The 17,211-nt window shown below is 41.1% G+C and overlaps 1 protein-coding gene across 5 annotated transcripts in view; it reads right to left on the reverse strand.

The window, feature by feature from the left end:
- The window catches only part of DAAM1 (dishevelled associated activator of morphogenesis 1), a 181,938-nt gene that overhangs the window by 56,400 nt on the left and 108,327 nt on the right, over positions 1–17,211 (reverse strand). For all 5 annotated transcript variants that reach the window (XM_080671981.1, XM_080671982.1, XM_080671979.1 and 2 more), the window contains one exon: positions 3,675–3,746. In XM_080671981.1, coding sequence (XP_080528107.1) covers positions 3,675–3,746 — 72 coding nt within the window. The remainder of the gene's footprint in view (positions 1–3,674; positions 3,747–17,211) is intronic.

Consider the following 17,211-nt stretch of genomic DNA (forward strand, 5'->3'; position numbering starts at 1 on the left):
AGAATTTGCACACATTTATCTTAACCTTGAAGAGAGTGGGACATATAAAAGCAGACTACATTGAGTCTCTCCCTAGTAGAGGTGGGAGATTTATGAAAAGTCAAGAAAATTAAATTGGAATTTCCCTTCCCAATATAAGGACCATTACTTTCCTATCAAAACAAAACACAATATCCTATTTTTTTGTATATTGAAACAGATTTAAATCTAAGATTGCTTATTGTATTGAGAAAGCAGAGGATGTAGATAAACCTAATATACTAATGTGACTTTTCAAAATGAAATGATTTATGGAAAGTCTCACATTTTCAGTCTTCACATTTAGGAAGAAGGCTCATTTGCAGCTTTTTATAGAAGAGGGGGAGATACCTACATTTCTGAAGATGGCTGCTACACCAAACATCCAGTATGCGGGATAGGCTGTGACCCTCTGTGGGTGCTTAATGCACCTAATAAGTCCCTGCTCACAAGAGAAGTGGGCAAAGACAATGTGCACCCTGGCGGAGGATCTGGTTAAAGCTGCTACAGTAGACACTGGAGCATGCAGGTCTAAGAGAAAGGCACAGAGGCACAGAAACCCTTCCTGGCTGGGAGTCAGGAACCAAGCTCTGGTTTGGACATTTCATTGGTGTGAAATCAGTAAGCCGGCAGGCTAAGCACACTGAGTTCCACCTCACACCCTTTCACCCTAAGAGTGTGCAAAGTCACACACAGAGAGTCCAGGTCCTTCTGCAACCTATTGGGCTGCACTTTTCTTATTCCATTTTTCACTCTTTAATGGATCATTCAGGGGTCCTCTAAAGAACAAAGCATCCGCCCTAACTGGTTTGGCTCAGTGGATAGAGCGTCAGCTTGCGGACTGAAAGGTCCCAGGTTCGATTCCGGTCAAGGGCATGTACCTTGGTTGCGGGCACATCCCCAGTAGGAGGTGTGCAGGAGGCAGCTGATCGATGTTTCTCTCTCATCGATGTTTCTGGCTCTCTATCCCTCTCCCTTCCTCTCTGTAAAAAATCAATAAAATATATTAAAAAAAAAAAAAAAGAACAAAGCCTCCTTGTTAGGAGGCTTAACGTAAGTAGCTGAACTTGCTCCACAAACGGCTTCACAAACTAGTAAGTGCTGCAGTCCATGACCTGGACTGTTTATCACTCTCAAGGCATTAAAGAAAACAGATGCCTGCCCCGCCTCAGAAAAGCTGGAAGTGGGGAATGGGGAGGGATTCCTAGGCCTCTTTTATGGGTTTTAAACCCAAGTTACTGAGAGGCAAATTGGAAAGGAGTCTTTCAGCTCAGGCTGATGGGTTTAAATTCCAGCTCTACACTTCCTAATTAGATGACCTTGGGCAAGGAAACTTATAGACTCCTTATCTATAAATAGCACTTACAGCATAGGGTGCTTGTAAGCCTTTAAAACAACATGTAAAGTGCCTGTATACTGCTTGTCATAAGATGCACACTCAAAAGCCGAAGTCGCTACTGATGCTGAAGGCGAAGGAAGATGACAATGGATAAATGCCCCTCAACAATTTCCTAGTAAAGAGCCAGAATCTGGCTGCCAGTCCATAAAAGGATTGAACAAACTGTGTGCCTTCCAGTCCCCGGGACAACGCCCCAGGATTCTGCTGTGTGTTGTAGACATCCTCTAGTACAGTTACCAGAGTGATTAGCCAGAACTATGGGAGGATGTGGTGGCAACAAGTGTGCTGAGGAAAACAGAATATCCAGCAGAGTTTCTGGTCTTATCAGGCCTCCTTACACCTTTATGCATGCAATAGTTCTCTGGTCTCACTAATGCCTTTTACATTTAACCTTGGAAAGATAATGGCTGGGTCCTTAACAGAGCATTAGAAAGCTTTGCTAGGTGTTTAACACAAAGAATAGCAAAGTGACTGCCAATTTAATAGCCTCGAGATTCTCTTGGAAAGAAAGCAAATATAATTAAAATGTACACAACTCATGAATGCAGCAAAGGGTTGTCCAAGGACTGGATGAGGAGAAAGGAGGCTCTTGATGGAGGCCATACACTGGCACATCATGGACCCCCTAAAGCAGGAAGGGAGCCAGGTGGACACCAGACAGGCATGGATAAGTCACTAAAAGACCAATTAACCTAATGGTCCCAAACTATGAAGAAAGGAAAAATCCATAGTGTTTAGTGCTTCTCTATTGATGGAAGTGAATTCATGAAGAAGCAAGCGCCTGTTAGCTATCAAACAATGCTGACTCCATTAGTAAGAAAGACAGCCTGCCCAGCAGGTCCCTTTTTCCCTAACAGCAAAGAACAAGAATTCAGAAAATAACCTTTATAAGAAAGAAATGTAAATGACTCTAAATTATTAGGGTTTAGGCAGAAGCATAGCAAATCCCTGATAGTCACCACAAGCCTCACATTCGCTAACATATTCATGCAAATGCTGAAATCGCCCTTTTCTCATCTTTGCCTTTGTGCAGGAGGCCTTGTATGAGGAGGATTTGGGAGTTACTTTCTATTCTTTTTTGCTGTGCTTTCTGAGTAGAAACCCTTGGGGCAAAAGCGTCTATAATTTAGCCCTGTTCACATTTACCGGGCTGTTTATTATTCACTGTAGGACAGCAGAAGCATCTTCAAAGGGAAAGCTAGAAAAAAGGAAGTTACTAAAAGTCAAGGCTTCTGAAAGTTTAGCAAAAGTGTGAATGATTCACATATTCTGGTCAGTTTTTAACTTTTGCAGCAGCAGCAAAATGTTTGCTTTCAGTGATAAGAAACTAATTCTCCACAAGGACTCTGGGGAAGGCAAGGAAGAAAGAGGTAGAGGAAAGCATTATGGAAGCTATCATCTGTATGGATGGTATAAACTCAAAGCCGAATCTAACAGGCTGGTTCTTAAAATCATGAGTGTGTCTACTGAGGCAAAGGCCGTGTTCTACGGTGGGCAAGCTCCTATTGTTATCAACAGGAAGGGGATTTAAGCTCCTGAGGCTCAAAGGCTGATGACTTGTTTTCCACTACATATTTCAGCTGGGATCAATAAGTGCCCCTCAAGCTGCTCAGAACACTGACATCACAAAGACTGCCACTTTAGACACCGAGATGCATTTTAAGCAATTACTGAATCAAAAATACATGTACCAAAGATTTCCCAAGGACATCTCGGTGGTTTTATTTTTATTATGCCTTTTCATAACACCACTTGTACCACAGACTTTTTTTGTTATTTATATGAGCAAGAGAGTACCTTGGTGCCCTGTAAAATCAAGAACCAAGGAACTAAATAAATCCTCAATAAGGGAACAGGAGGAGAACAATGAAGAGAGTGTCATTATTTTTTAAATGGCATTAATTTTTAGAACAGTGCTGGTGTAATGAAATTCCAAATAATCGGTAAGAACAATTGCAAGTTAAAGTTGAATATAAGCCAGATTTAAGATTACATGTCCTCTTATAACATTAAACTCATGTATATTTGAGGGTGTGCTGATTTTATTTAAAACATACTGGAAAAAATAATTTTGCCAAGTACCACTCCTGCCCTCCCTCCAGCCCTGTTTTCCCAACATTGAATATTATTTGGAGTGGAGTTTGGAAAGATAATGACATTTGGTAGTTCTTACTCAGGTGAATTAATTGTGCAACTGTGTGCTTTGTATTAGACTTGTATTTTAAACCATGTGTCAGAGAACAGAAAGTATACCTACAGCAGCCATGGAATTGAGCTGATCAATGTAGAATTCAGGCCAACTTGTTGCTCCCTTGTTTTCTTCCTGATCCTAAAGAGAAAAACAAAAAGGTAATATACCACCAGCTATAAACATCCAAGGGCCATAAGCACATCTGACTTCCAGAGCATCAAGACAATGGCCCACACAAACCCCTAGGAGGCACTGAGATAGAAAATATTTGTCCATAAATGTTGGCTTTCAATCATCAGGCTCTCCACTTGACTAGGGCGGGTCTCCCCAGTCAGTTTCCAGGGAGTGCTAACGTCATTTCAATGGGAACTTAACCACATCATGGTGTGAAGTTGTTTTTCTTCAGGGGCACAATAACAATGGGCAGCCACTCTGTTTGCTGCAAGGACAAAGAATCTCTGAGTCCTGTCACACTGAGGACAGTTCTGCTTGACTATTCCTCTGGATGAAATCCTAAAGAAACAAAAAGTTGTCTTTAAAAATGGTCACAGGATTCAGCTAGCTGTTAACTAGATTTTTGTCAGTTAGTTTATTCAGACTCCAGCAGACAGTAACAATTTTAAAGGAGGGTTTCATATGATGCGAGCACAACTAGATTCTTCTTCAGATGAGGATGGGGAATAAGGCTTGACATTGAAGGGAAGGTGATAAAATGAACACACATTAGTTCCAGGCCCAGCCCTCAGGCTATGACAGACTGAGTTTGGATAGAAAATGTAATCCCTCTGAGCTGAAGAGAACCGACACCCAAGGAATTCGGGAACCTATTCCTAAACCACTCCAGCCAGTCTTGTCTTATAAACCAGGTGACCTGAAGCCAGCACCAGAGCCCCAGGGATTCATGGATGGGAGGTCTGTGCCAGACTGAACCCACACTCCAAAATAAATAAATAACTGGGTCAGGCAGCCCCACTGGAGCATCGAATCGGCCAGGAGATGGCATTGTGGCCGGGCATATCCATCCATGCATGTTTGCACACCTATGCTCTGCAAGTCATTTGTGAGCAAACAGACACGAAGAAGAAAATGTCAGCTATTCTCTAACTTCACATTCAGAGAGTTGCTTAGGACAATGGATCCCTTTGGAGAAGATACTAGACCAGGTACTCGTAGCTGCTACCAGACAATGAAGAAGTTACTATCTATTTACTGGTGTCAGAATCCCAATCCTCGGGATAGTGGGTTTCAAGGTGGGCTATTAATTTCAGTCCTATACTTTCCCTCAAAAAAACCACACACACACATACACATACACACACACACACAACACACACCCCACTTTCTGTAAGCAATCTTTCTAGTCAGGTCTACTTGGGTAAGATAAAAGAAACATAATTTCAAAGCTATTCTTTAAGTAGTCACAGAAAGGGGGCAAAGTAACTATTGCTTACAGCGCCTTAAAAAGCTGGCAGTAACTGATATGTGAACTCAGGCAGTTGCATGAATTTAATTTGGAGACTGAACAAGGCAGATGATGGGGACAAAGGCTACAGCAGCAGCTTTGAAGTTGGGCTGGATTACACTTCCATGGTTTTAAAAAGCTTAAGAAATCTGATGAGTTTTTAGAAGAGGCCTTGATTATTATTTAACATGCTAATAAACTAGCTAAATGGTAGTGTGAAGGCTGAACCCTTCTCTCCTCTTAAAAGGGAGTAAAATTAGCAAAACCCCACTGTTACCAATGTTTTCAGCAAGCCAAAACCCACAATGGCATTCAATGGTATTTGAACCTATAAAATGAAATAGAAGGTGCCAGATCTTTTTATTCTCTCAAACTAGGGCAAATTTCCAAAACGACAACAAAATCATACCCCATGTTCGGGTCCCAGGAGAGCCTGTCTGTTGTAATAGAGCTTAAGAGTCATGGTTGTGAAACAAAAGTCATTTTAGAAACTGAAGGTTAATATATAGAGAGAAATCTTTACACTTTGGAAATGCTTTAATAATATAAACAGATAAAGAGTAGACCTAGATACTGTAGCCAAAATAAGGGGAAGACTTCTTTTTATTTCACATGCCTCAATGCCTAAAAAATCAAATGAGCTCACGTATGTGAAAACTTCTTGTAAATGTACCAAGTGCTATCACTATATTCCTGTGGGGTGGGGGGGGGGCGATTCTCAGAGTTCTTCATTCTATCAATGCATCTCCAGTTTCCCCTGTGCGACCCTGGCCCTTCTATACAGATGTCTACAGCAGATGCCTACAGTAGGCAACTGAAACTCACATCTATGAATCAACTCCCTTCTGCTGTGTGTGGCTGCCAGAGTCTGTAGTTCTACAGAGGCACAGACAGAAGGAAACAAATGCAATCATTCCCTGGGAGTCCCCCGAGGAGCACTGGAAAGAAACTCCTGATAGAGTGCAGTGAGTACAATATTACTGGGTCCTTGTTTTACCACTTCTAACAGGTATTATTCTTTGAGCTATCCATCTCAATTCTACATATTTGTTCTAGAGAAACAAATATACACGATTGTATACATTAATTATATAAAGGAAGTTATTGCTGGGAACCAATTCCAGCATGTCATAATTACAAGAGTTTCATCAAAAGGTTGATGAGACTTGGGGGCTCAATAAGGGCTGAGCCACATATGTAATCATCTGTTGGAACGGCTAAAAAGAATCTCTCCCAAACCTGAGTAGGATAATGGTTTGCTGCCAGACAGCTCAGGGCATCTTAATCTACATGTTATTGCCTCCTGTTGGCCAAACACCTGAACAGCTGTAGGCTATTTCCCAATCTGACAATGCTTCTGTAAACCCTACCCTTTGAAGTGTATTATCCCCACCTTGCCTTAGGACAAATTGTGTTAATAAAAAGCATGGGTCCTGAGTCAAGGAGAGTCTTTAGCTCCTTTAGCTGAAGCTCCTCTGACCCCCAAATGCCTTTCAAAACTATCTTTCATCTTTGGACTCCTTATTGAATCTACACACAGCCTTTCTTCAGATTGCTGAAAACCCTTCATAATGCTAGGACAAGAACCCCGGCATTAATGGCGTACCGAATTGGGGCTTAACACCAACAAGTTATAATGGAAGCAACAGCAAAATCCAACACATACATAGTTTATGTGTCAAACAGTTATAAGCACTGTGCTCTTCATTTAATCTACCCCAAAAGCAGGTGTTGCTATGATATTCATTTTACTAAAGAGGAAATAAGAGGCAAAGATAGATGAGCTGCCAAAGGTCACCTTGCTGAAAATTCAGTCAGTAGGAAAGAATCAGAGCAACTTCTTTCTAAGATTAGACTTCAGATGAATCACAAGCAATGCACATTAAGTGCAAAGCTGGCCTTTCTCTCTCAACCACTTCACTATTAGAAACTCAAACATGGTCACTTCTATCACCATCAAGGACACACATCTGAATCTTCAGTCACTCACTACCTTAAGTGACGGACAGGCAGTCAGGCAAGATAAGTAACCTCTCTGTGTGACTCAGTTTTAGTTTCTTTATCTGTAAAATGAATGCCTACCTCACAGGGTCATTATAAGGATTTAAAAAGTTAATACAAGTGAAAAAAGCGCTGGGAACAAATACACACAGAACATGCTCAATAAATGTCAGCTAGGATGATAATGAAAGTGTTCCAGAATCTCTAGCTGTGGCCATTTTAAGTCCTTGTTACTAGGACTGTAAAACTTGGAGCAATCAGTTTGGAGGTAAATCTTGGCAGTAACTGTTCAAATTTCAAACACAGTCTTTGATGTGTAAGTCTACTTTCAGGAACTTAGCCCACAATTACAAATTTAGACTTCCACAGATGTATATTACAAAGAACTTTTTTTTTTTTACTGTAGTGCTGTTTAAATTAGCAAATAATAAAGTTAACAAATGGAAGGGGGATGGTTGAATAAATTATCTTGTGGCAGTAATTAAGAATGAAGTTATGTAATGATATTAAAAATGACCAAATATATTGAGGGAAAAGTTTCAGAGTAATATTTCCTACACGTAGCAAAAAGAAATATGTATACTTTATACACAACATTTATGGAAATATATACAATAAAATTTAACAGCGGCCACCTCTTAGCAGCAGCAGGTCTTTCACGTATAAACTTTTGTACAACCCCAACTTCTATTTTTTCAAGAACATGCACTACTAGTATATTCACAATTAAAACAGAAGTTCCAAAGCATTACATGTTCTGTTAGGACAAGAACTTTGCTTTTTCTGGTGTTCTGTGTAATGTGAAATGCACTGAGTTAAGACCCTGTAACCTTTGGGGTGTCTCTGTTCTCCACCCCTGGGGTACCTCTCTGCTCCCCACAGCAAATATTTAAAACCATTTCTCTAATTGTCTTCCTCTCATTGGAGTTTCTATTTCTAAAACACAATATAATCCTAATATCAATTGTCTGTGCAGAAAAATAAACTATGAATTGGGTTAAGATTTATGTACCAAAGGCAAGCTAGAATTTTCTAAATCCCCACACATATATTTTTGTGGTAAACAATTTCTTGGTAGCAGCTAAAGTCCTTCAGTAATGTAAGTGGGTCTTGGAGTACAGTTTAAAAATTAAGTCTTTAAAAATAACAGCTTTTGAAATTAACACAGGACAAAATTTTAATAGGATAATTTCCCAAGTAATAATATGTAAGAACTGGTAGTTTTTCTTGAGTTTAAGATGCTCTTAGTAAGGCCCAAAATAGGCTGTGCAAAGGTCAATCAATGGTAAAGGACATGCTCTGGGGTTGTTTACAAAACCACAAATCATAGGCTGAAGCACATGGCCAACTAAAGCTATAAGTCTCCACATGTTCTGCTATATTCCCATGAGGTTCCTTGTCTGGATTGGCTAACAATTCTCCAGCAGTGTATGAGTACTAGCAACCCCAAATAGCAGGCATATATTAAGGTTTAACCAATTGAATTTCAATAGCACAAAAGTATTATTTCGGCATGATAGTATGAAGTAAATTTCATTCTGACAATCTGCAGTATAGGACAAAGGCAACTAAATAATAATAAAAACCTGTTCCATTTGTAAAGAAAATGTTATTAGAAAACATGTTAACTGTGACCATTTACAGGATCAAGAAATTCCAAACCTTGGTAATGATCAAAATGGTCACCTGTTTCATTAATTTGTCATTACTATTCTGGTTTCCATGGATCCACCCCATTTACTAATAAATAAGTTCATTCTGGCTTAGAATTTTTAGAACATTCTCGTTAGAAAGAGGCAGAAAGGCCAAAATATTTTATTCTCTTAGGCATGTCTTCATGATGTGTGTGGCATTTACTACATTCAAGTGAGTGATAGGAAATCAGGAGTCAATGTGGGTAAAACTGGATTGAAAGAAGAACAGGTATAATGGAAGGTGGAAAAATATTTTTTGGAAGGCCTTGCTAATCACTTCTGCTAACTTTCCTCTCTGCCTCCGTAATGTGTAACCAGCATCTGCTCAACAGATGGGCTCGATGAAGTCTAGAGGAACAGTCTAGAAACCAGTGGTGGACGAACTTTCTCTGGAAAGGCCCAGATAATAAATATTTCAGGCTTTGCAGACCACATAGTCTGTTGCAACTACAAGACCCTGCCACTGTAAGTGCACAAGGAAGCCACAGATAACACTCCAACGGATGAGCATTACCATGTTTCCATAGTACTGCATTTACAAAAACAGGTGGCTGGCCAGATCCAGCCCACAGGCCACAGTTGGTGCTAGATAGAGTTTGGCTCTCAAGAGGGTGGGAATATATAAAAATTCTAACTTGATCACCAACTGTTTTCCAAGCTTCTTCCTCTTCGTGAAACCACTGTCTCCAGTAAACCCAGCTGTAAGTTAGGATCAGCTCATGGGGTTTGGAATTCCCCAGTAACCTGCACTTTTTCGAGAGAAGCATGCCTGAAAAGCCTACCTTCTTACCAAGCTCACTACTCTGAAAGTAGTTAAAATAGCATGGCATATCCTGATATTAGCCCCCAGCTGTTTCTATCTTTTTTTTTTTTTTTCATTTTTTAATGATGCTTTCTTTATTTTAGGATGTGCCTACCTGGTGATTTTTTTCCTTTATTTATTTTAATTTATCTTTATTATTGAAAGTATTACAGATGTCCCTCCCCCCTCTTTCCACCCATTGATCCCCTCCTCCCTACTCCTTCCTCCTCTCCAGACCTTCACTCAACTATTGTCTGTGTCCTTGGGTTATTCATATCTATATACACAAAAGCCTAAGTGACCATTACAACTGGATGACTGGACGACCGGACAACCGGCCGGTAGCTATGACGCACACTGACCACCAGGGGCAGACGCTCAACATAGGAGCTGCCCCCTGGTGGCCAGTGTGCTCCCACAGCCAACTTCCCCCACTGGCCAACCTCCTGTAGTCCTTCCCCTTGGCCCGCCGGGTGGTCAGTGCGCTCCCACAGCCAACCTCCCACAGCCAGTCAACCTCCCGCAGCCGGTCAACCTCCTGCGATCTCTCCCCACAGCCGGCCAACCTCCTGCGGTCCCTTCCCCTGGCCAGCTGGCCCCAATGGGCCCCGATCTGGACTGGGCAAAACCGGGACTGGGTGATCTGGCCCCAATCACTGGCCAGACTGAGGGATCCCCTGTGCATGAATTTGTGCACTGGGCCTCTAGTATGCATAAAAGTTTTTTGGTTGGACTCTTCCCACCCCCATTCCCTCTGAGGATCCTCGGTCTGTTGCATCCTTCCCTGTATCTGGATCTACTTTGTCAGGTTATTTTGATCATTAGAGTCCACATATAAGGGAGATCATGTGATACATGTCTTTCACTCACTGGCTTATTTCACTTAGCATAATACTCTCCAGGTCCTTAAGAGAGGAACCAGCAGCCCCACAATCCTGGCTCCCTGAAGACTGTTGCTTTTCCTCAGTCCTCCCAATGCTTACCTCTCACCTAACAGTTGGCTGAAGCTACATCTTATATCCAAAGCTTGCCAAAGGGTGGCAGTTGGTTTCAAAAAATAACTCCTACATATGTTGTCACATTTCGAGAGTCATGTGGTTCCTGGGACTGCTGGTCCTGGTTACATTATCTGGTCACTGCCACAATTATACATCAAGCTCATCTGTTGCCAAAATCCGGTTGGGCCCACACAGAACAGAAGCTCCTTCATCCTCCAGGAAACCCAATACATCCTCCAAGGGTCAGAATGCCAGTCATTTTCTGGAAAAACTGGAGGGTGACTCTCATGTTTAGCATTTTGGATCATCGAAGAAAAACAAACCTCTATCCCTATATTTCCTAATGCTACAACACATCTGTATGTTTTTAAGGAAAACCATCACATGGTTATAGAGCTAGGTCTTTGACCCTAGAGACACCCCAGTTTGAGTTTCCCCTCCCAGGGGTCCTTTATATAAGTCATCAGCGAATGATCGATTGTGTGCTCTCGGAGAGAAGGCTTGAAGGGGTCCACAATCACAGCCAGTACTGTTAGAAAATTCACCTCATACTGAATCGACAGATGTCTCCTTATAACTTCAAGCACTTGTTGGCCTTAGTTTTGCCCTTGGGAACTGCATGGAGTAAGTCTAATTTCTCCTATGAGCTATAACCCAGCAAATATTTGAACAATTTGAATAAAGCTATTACATTCTCCTGAAGTCTTCTCTCTAACCAAGCCAAAAATTCTCCACTGGCTGTATAGCACAAGTTTATCTTCCTCAATTCATAAATAAATCTCACATTTTCCATAAGTTCATCACACCCTCATGTTCATCCTTCACAAAAATAACTCCAACAAATATATCTCGATTCCTATGAAAGGGCTCTTCTCACACAGCTTGTCAGTGATGTACAATGCTATACAGTCCCTACTAAGAGGGCATTGGGCTTTGGAGAAACCAAGATGGCAGCATAGGTAAGCACCTAAACTGCTGCCTCGCACAACAATTTCAAAACTACAACTAAAAGACAGAACGGACATCATCCCGAACCACAGGAAGGCTAGTTGAGTGGAAATTCTACAACTAGAAGGAAAGAGAAAAGCTCACAGAGAATCAGAGGAATGGCAAAGGGCTGAGGTATGGAGATGCGCACAGAGAGGAAGGGCGACTGAGTGCCTGGCTGACTTTCTCTGGTGGGAGGGGGAAAGAAGCCCTCGACTGCGCTGAACCCCCGTTTCGACTGCACTGAAACCCAGTTCTGGGCAAAACCCTGTGGACCCAGGCTCATACAGGGGGAGTCTGGACTGTCAGGTAGAGAGAAAGGCACACGGAAACTCGGAGACCCGGGGGAGCCACGGCGGGTCTGGAGGCGCGTGCGTGCGTGTGCACGCGAGTGCTCGCAGAGAAAGCTGAATGCGGAGGTTGCCGCAGGCATTCCCTAGCGGAAGGGAGTCGGAAGCTCCTGACTGCACTGAACCCTAGTTCCGACTGCACTGAACCTCAGTTCCTGGCGAGCCCCTGGGGACCCACACTCTTACAGGGGGAATCTGGACTGTGAGGCGGAAACTCAGGGGAGTCACGGAAGGCAGAGGTCTGGAGGCGCACACGCAAGGGCAGGGCTGACGGGAAGCCAAGACTGTCTGCTCCGCCCTGAGACTCCGCCCCATCCAAGCTGAGCACAGGGGCTTTTGCAATTTTGCAAGTCTAATCCTATAAGGCTGTCTCCAGCACCGAACTTCTCCCAGTGTAGACACAGCTGATCCTCACAGCCTATTGGCCTGGAGGTCTATTCCTCCCAGTGATACCAACAACAATCAAAACTTAACTACAAGGCTGTACACACAGTCCACAAAGGGGTGCACCAAGAGTGTCCACCTCAGGTTAACTGGGGAGACTGACCCACTGGATCCTATAAGACACCTAGCACACAAAGCTACCCTACCAACTCAAGGAAGCAGCAAAAATGTGGAGGCAAAGAAACAGATCACAAACGAAAGAAATGGAGGAAAACAAACGACTGGATATAGAGTTCAAAACCATGGTTATAAGGCTTTTCAAGAATATCCTAGAAAAGGCAGATAAATTTAGCGAGACCCTTGAGGATATGAAAAAGGACCAACTAGAAATTAAACATACACTGACTGAAATAAAAAATATTATACAGAGATCCAACAGTAGACTAGAGGATCGCAAGAATCAAGTCAAAGATTTAAAATACAAAGAAGCAAAAAACACCCAACCAGAAAAGCAAAAAGAAAAAAGAATCCAAAAAGTTGAAGATAGTGTAAGGAGCCTCTGGGACAACTTCAAGTATACCAACATCAGAATTATGGGTGTGCCAGAAGAAGAGAGAGAGCAAGATACTGAAAACCTATTTGAAGAAATAATGACTGAAAACTTCTCCTACCTGGTGAAAGAAATAGACTTACAAGTCCAGGAAGCGCACAGAACCCCAAACAAGAAGAATCCAAAGAGGACCACACCAAGACACATCATAATTAAAATGCCAAGGGCAAAAGACAAAGAGAGAATATTAAAAGCAGCAAGAGAAAAACAGTTAGTTACCTACAAGGGAGCACCCATACAATTGTCAGCTGATTTCTCAACAGAAACTATGCAGGCCAGACAGGAGTGGCAAGAAATATTCAAAGTGATGAAAAGCAAGAACCTACAACCAAGATTACTCTACCCAGCAAAGTTATCAATCAGAATGGAAGGTCAGATAAAGAGCTTCACAGATAAGAAAAAGCTAAAGGAGTTCATCATCACCAAACCAGTATTATATGAAATGCTGAAAGGTATTCTTAAAGAAGAGGAAGACGAAAAAAGTAAAGATAAAAATTATGAACAACAAATACATATCTATCAATAAGTGAACCTAAAAATCAAGTGAAATTAAAAATCTGAGAAACAAAATAAACTGGTGAATATAATAGAATTAGGGGCATAGAAAGGGAGTGGACTGATAATTCTCAGGGGGAAAGAGTATGGGGGGTTCAGGAAGAGACTGGACAAAAATCGTACACCTATGGATGAGGACAGTAGAGGGGAGGTAAGGGCAGAGGGTGGGGTGGGAACCGGGTGGAGGGGAGATATGGGGGGAAAAAGGAGAAACAATTGTAACAATCTGAACAATAAAGATTTATTAAATTAAAAAAAAAAGAGGGCATTGGGACAACTTGACCGGTGTCTCGCAAGAGGAAAAAGAACAAGTGCTTGCTCCCCTGATGGTGCACAGCAAACAGCATTTATGATTAGAAATAAAAGATACATGCCATATGAAGCAGAGGTAAAAATGCACAGTTCTTGTTGTATTGGGTATCTCTTATTTTAGCAACAGTAAAATTAGTTTTCTTGCTGTAAGCTTGAGGACACTTTATCTCTAAACATAAATGTAAGTTAATGAATTAAAAATGAGGGACTAGGGGCTGCAGAGACACTGGGGGATGTTTAAGCCCCGGTAGAGCATTGTTTTTTAGGTCTCTAGATCATGCTTCTGAGCCCCTACTCCTCTCCTGTACATCCATCCTCCCTTCAAACATCATGGGAACTTCTTCCATGAATGGGTGTGAAGCTGTTCACCTCTTCTGAACCCCTGAGCCCTGCTCCTTCTCCTCACTGGTCTAGGTAGATCTAAAGCTCAGTAGAATTGATATATAATGCACACTTTCCCATAGAGAGCTTCCTGCAATCATATCATGTACTCCAGCCTAAAATATTATTATTAAAAACCTTAGATCATTTAGAATGTTAGACCCTTGACCAATCCTCTAAGTTAAAAATTCTATATTGATATAGGACAAATTTTTGAAAGGTAAAATCATGACATAAACTTATGTCAAAGATTTTAGTGAACTCATTAATAAATGAGGGAACTGCTAAGATGTCACAATCGGTTCAAAAAGAGAATCCCTAAGGAGCAAAGACATATATAAGCATCTATTTACATATAGATGCAAAACTGGTCAACAGGACCATAATCAACTGCATTAGACAATTTGCATTTCAATGGACATGAATTATTTGCACTATCAGGTTTTTAAAATAATTTTCAGATTTGTTAAATAGCTCAAAGAGAGTAAAAAGCAGACGTCACTCTGCAGAATGCTATGGACAGAACATTCAGTAATTTCCCCTATTTCAATATAATTACATGTAGCAGAATAAGAGATGCATGACTAGTATTTCCTAGTTGAGGAGAACACCATCTATAAAGGTGTAAGGTGGAAGCCAAGCTGTATGACTCATACTCTGCTCCACGCTTCTCTCACCTAAGTTACCCAATTGCTCAAAGCTGGCCTGCCCAAAGCCCTTGCTCAAGAACACCTACCCCCTCCTGACCACTTCACCTCCATCTCGCCTGTTTCTGTGGCTTTGTCTAGGCTGTGCGGCACAGTTTCTGTTTGTACATCACTGATCTCTGACTTGAAACCACGGAGACCACTCCACTCTATCCACCTTCCATGCACAGCTGCACCTGGCCCTCTATCCTGCCCAGATGTTTGTTGGGAAAATCATTGGGAGTACTTCTAAGACTTCTTGCTCTGCTCATAAAACAAAACAAAAGCTCTGAGTTCAGTGAGTTTAGACTCATGCCCCACACCCTTCACCTCTAGCCTGAAAATAAGCAAAAACTTGACCACTGTTGCCCAATAGTTTGGTCTGGAGTCCAATGACATTTAAGAATAACACTTAGCGTAACTTGGGAGTATTAACCATTTGTATGCCATAAGCGTTTATAGATGCAAGCGGCGGACCTCTATAAATTAAATTCAAAATATTTTGTCAGTTAACTGGTTAACACTATACTGCTGAACATAGGGCTTCTCTTGGGTAGGATAGAAACCCTCTGTCATCATACTTAAAATTCACAGTGCTGAACTGAATCTAAAAAGTCATTTGCTTTCCTTTTCATTCATTTACTCATCCAATAAACATTTATTGAGTTTTATAATGGCCTAGGCACTGTTCTAGATGTTAGACTACATAAATAAGAGAGCAAAGCTCCCTGTTTTGCTTGTTAGTGATCCATGAATACAAGAGGAGACAGATGAGAATATGTTTCCAAACTTAAGCATTGAGAGTTTCTTACAAGATCACAAACTTATTCTGATAATAGGTTCTCATTTTTTGCAAGTATAGCTACAAAGAACTGTATTCATTTATAGACTTCACTCCCTCTTCTCATCATGACAAAAAGAAACAGTCAAGTATTATTAACTCCTGCATTTTTAAACTCCAGTCTTTATCAATGTATCTTCAAAATAAAAATCCAAAGCTCTACTGGGAAAAATGCTTTGAAACACTTCCTCGATAGCATAAAATATTATATTATTTTCTTATTGTCGCAAACTTTATCTACACTGGTAAAAATCATCAAAAATTTCTGAATGACCTGAAATGAAATGTTAGCACCTTGAAAATCCAGCTTGCCCAGCAGCACTCAATCAGCTATCATTTTTGTTCCCTCCCCTAATAACATACCCGAGAAAAGCAAGAACAGAGTGCTACTTTAAAGACATCTAGTCTCTTGATGGGGAACAGCAGCAATGAAACAGACAAGTGACAATAAGACTTCAAGAGTAAAGAAACCAACTGCATTTCCGAAACAGCTCAGGGGCTCAATCTGTCCCAACACCCTCTTCTCTCCTGAAGAGGCCTTGGCTAACTTGACAGAATTGAAAACTTAAAAGTCAACTGTACAGGATCCTGGGAGAAAATGCATTTCATGTTCCAGTATATCTAAAAAAGAGTCATAATCCTTACCTAGAATTAAAAACTGAGACTTTACATCCCACTTCCCAAACTATGAGACATTTGTTTTATTTATTAACAAATCATTTCTTTGGCAAAGCACTTCACAGCCTGGAATATGACTGGAGCCTAAAAATCTCAATCAGTACAACTCCAACATCTGAAGGCAATTTTAGATGACAATTCCCCTCATTTTCATGGAAAAGAAAAGAAACATTCTTCAATTATTATTTTCAGAAATGATATAAGCCCACATTCCCCTGTTGCCTATGACACAAAGTATACAGTGACATAAAACAAATTACTTCTATGTAGCTTGTTAAGAGTCAAGTCTTTGACCCACATGCCACCATGGAGTGCTACAGTACTCAGTACGATTAGACCAGCTGGTTGGTAAATTTGCATGTCTGGACACACATCACTACCCTTTTGCAGTGTGGAAATCCAATCAGTGGTATCAATGGTCTTTGTTGCCTCACATCTTGCCACCAGATTTCCTGCTACCAGACCAGCTTTTCAGAATGCCGTAAAGCAGGTTTTGATGTTCTGTAACCTACTCTTGGGAAAACAATCAAAGTGTGTTTATGATTTGCAATATAATGCTTAACACGAGGCTATAAATGGAGGACTTTGGAAAACAGTAATTAAACTAAGAAGAGAATCAGGGGAAACATTAAGCCCACAAAGGCATATTCCATTCATGGAAGCATTCTCAGGATGACTGAAAAATGCTAAGACAGGGCTAACTATCCCCTAGAAGGAGAGTCATAACCTTATTTCTAATTTTAAGCCATCACTGACTCTGTGGCACACTACTGAATTATTGACAGTATTTTTGGCAAAAGAAAATAAAGAAGAAAAGCATCAGTTGGAAGATATCACTGTTTCAGATATGTGAGGGCATGGG

The sequence above is a fragment of the Plecotus auritus genome (assembly GCF_963455305.1).
Source record: "Plecotus auritus genome assembly, chromosome: 1".
In the NCBI taxonomy this organism is placed as follows: Eukaryota; Metazoa; Chordata; class Mammalia; order Chiroptera; family Vespertilionidae; genus Plecotus; species Plecotus auritus.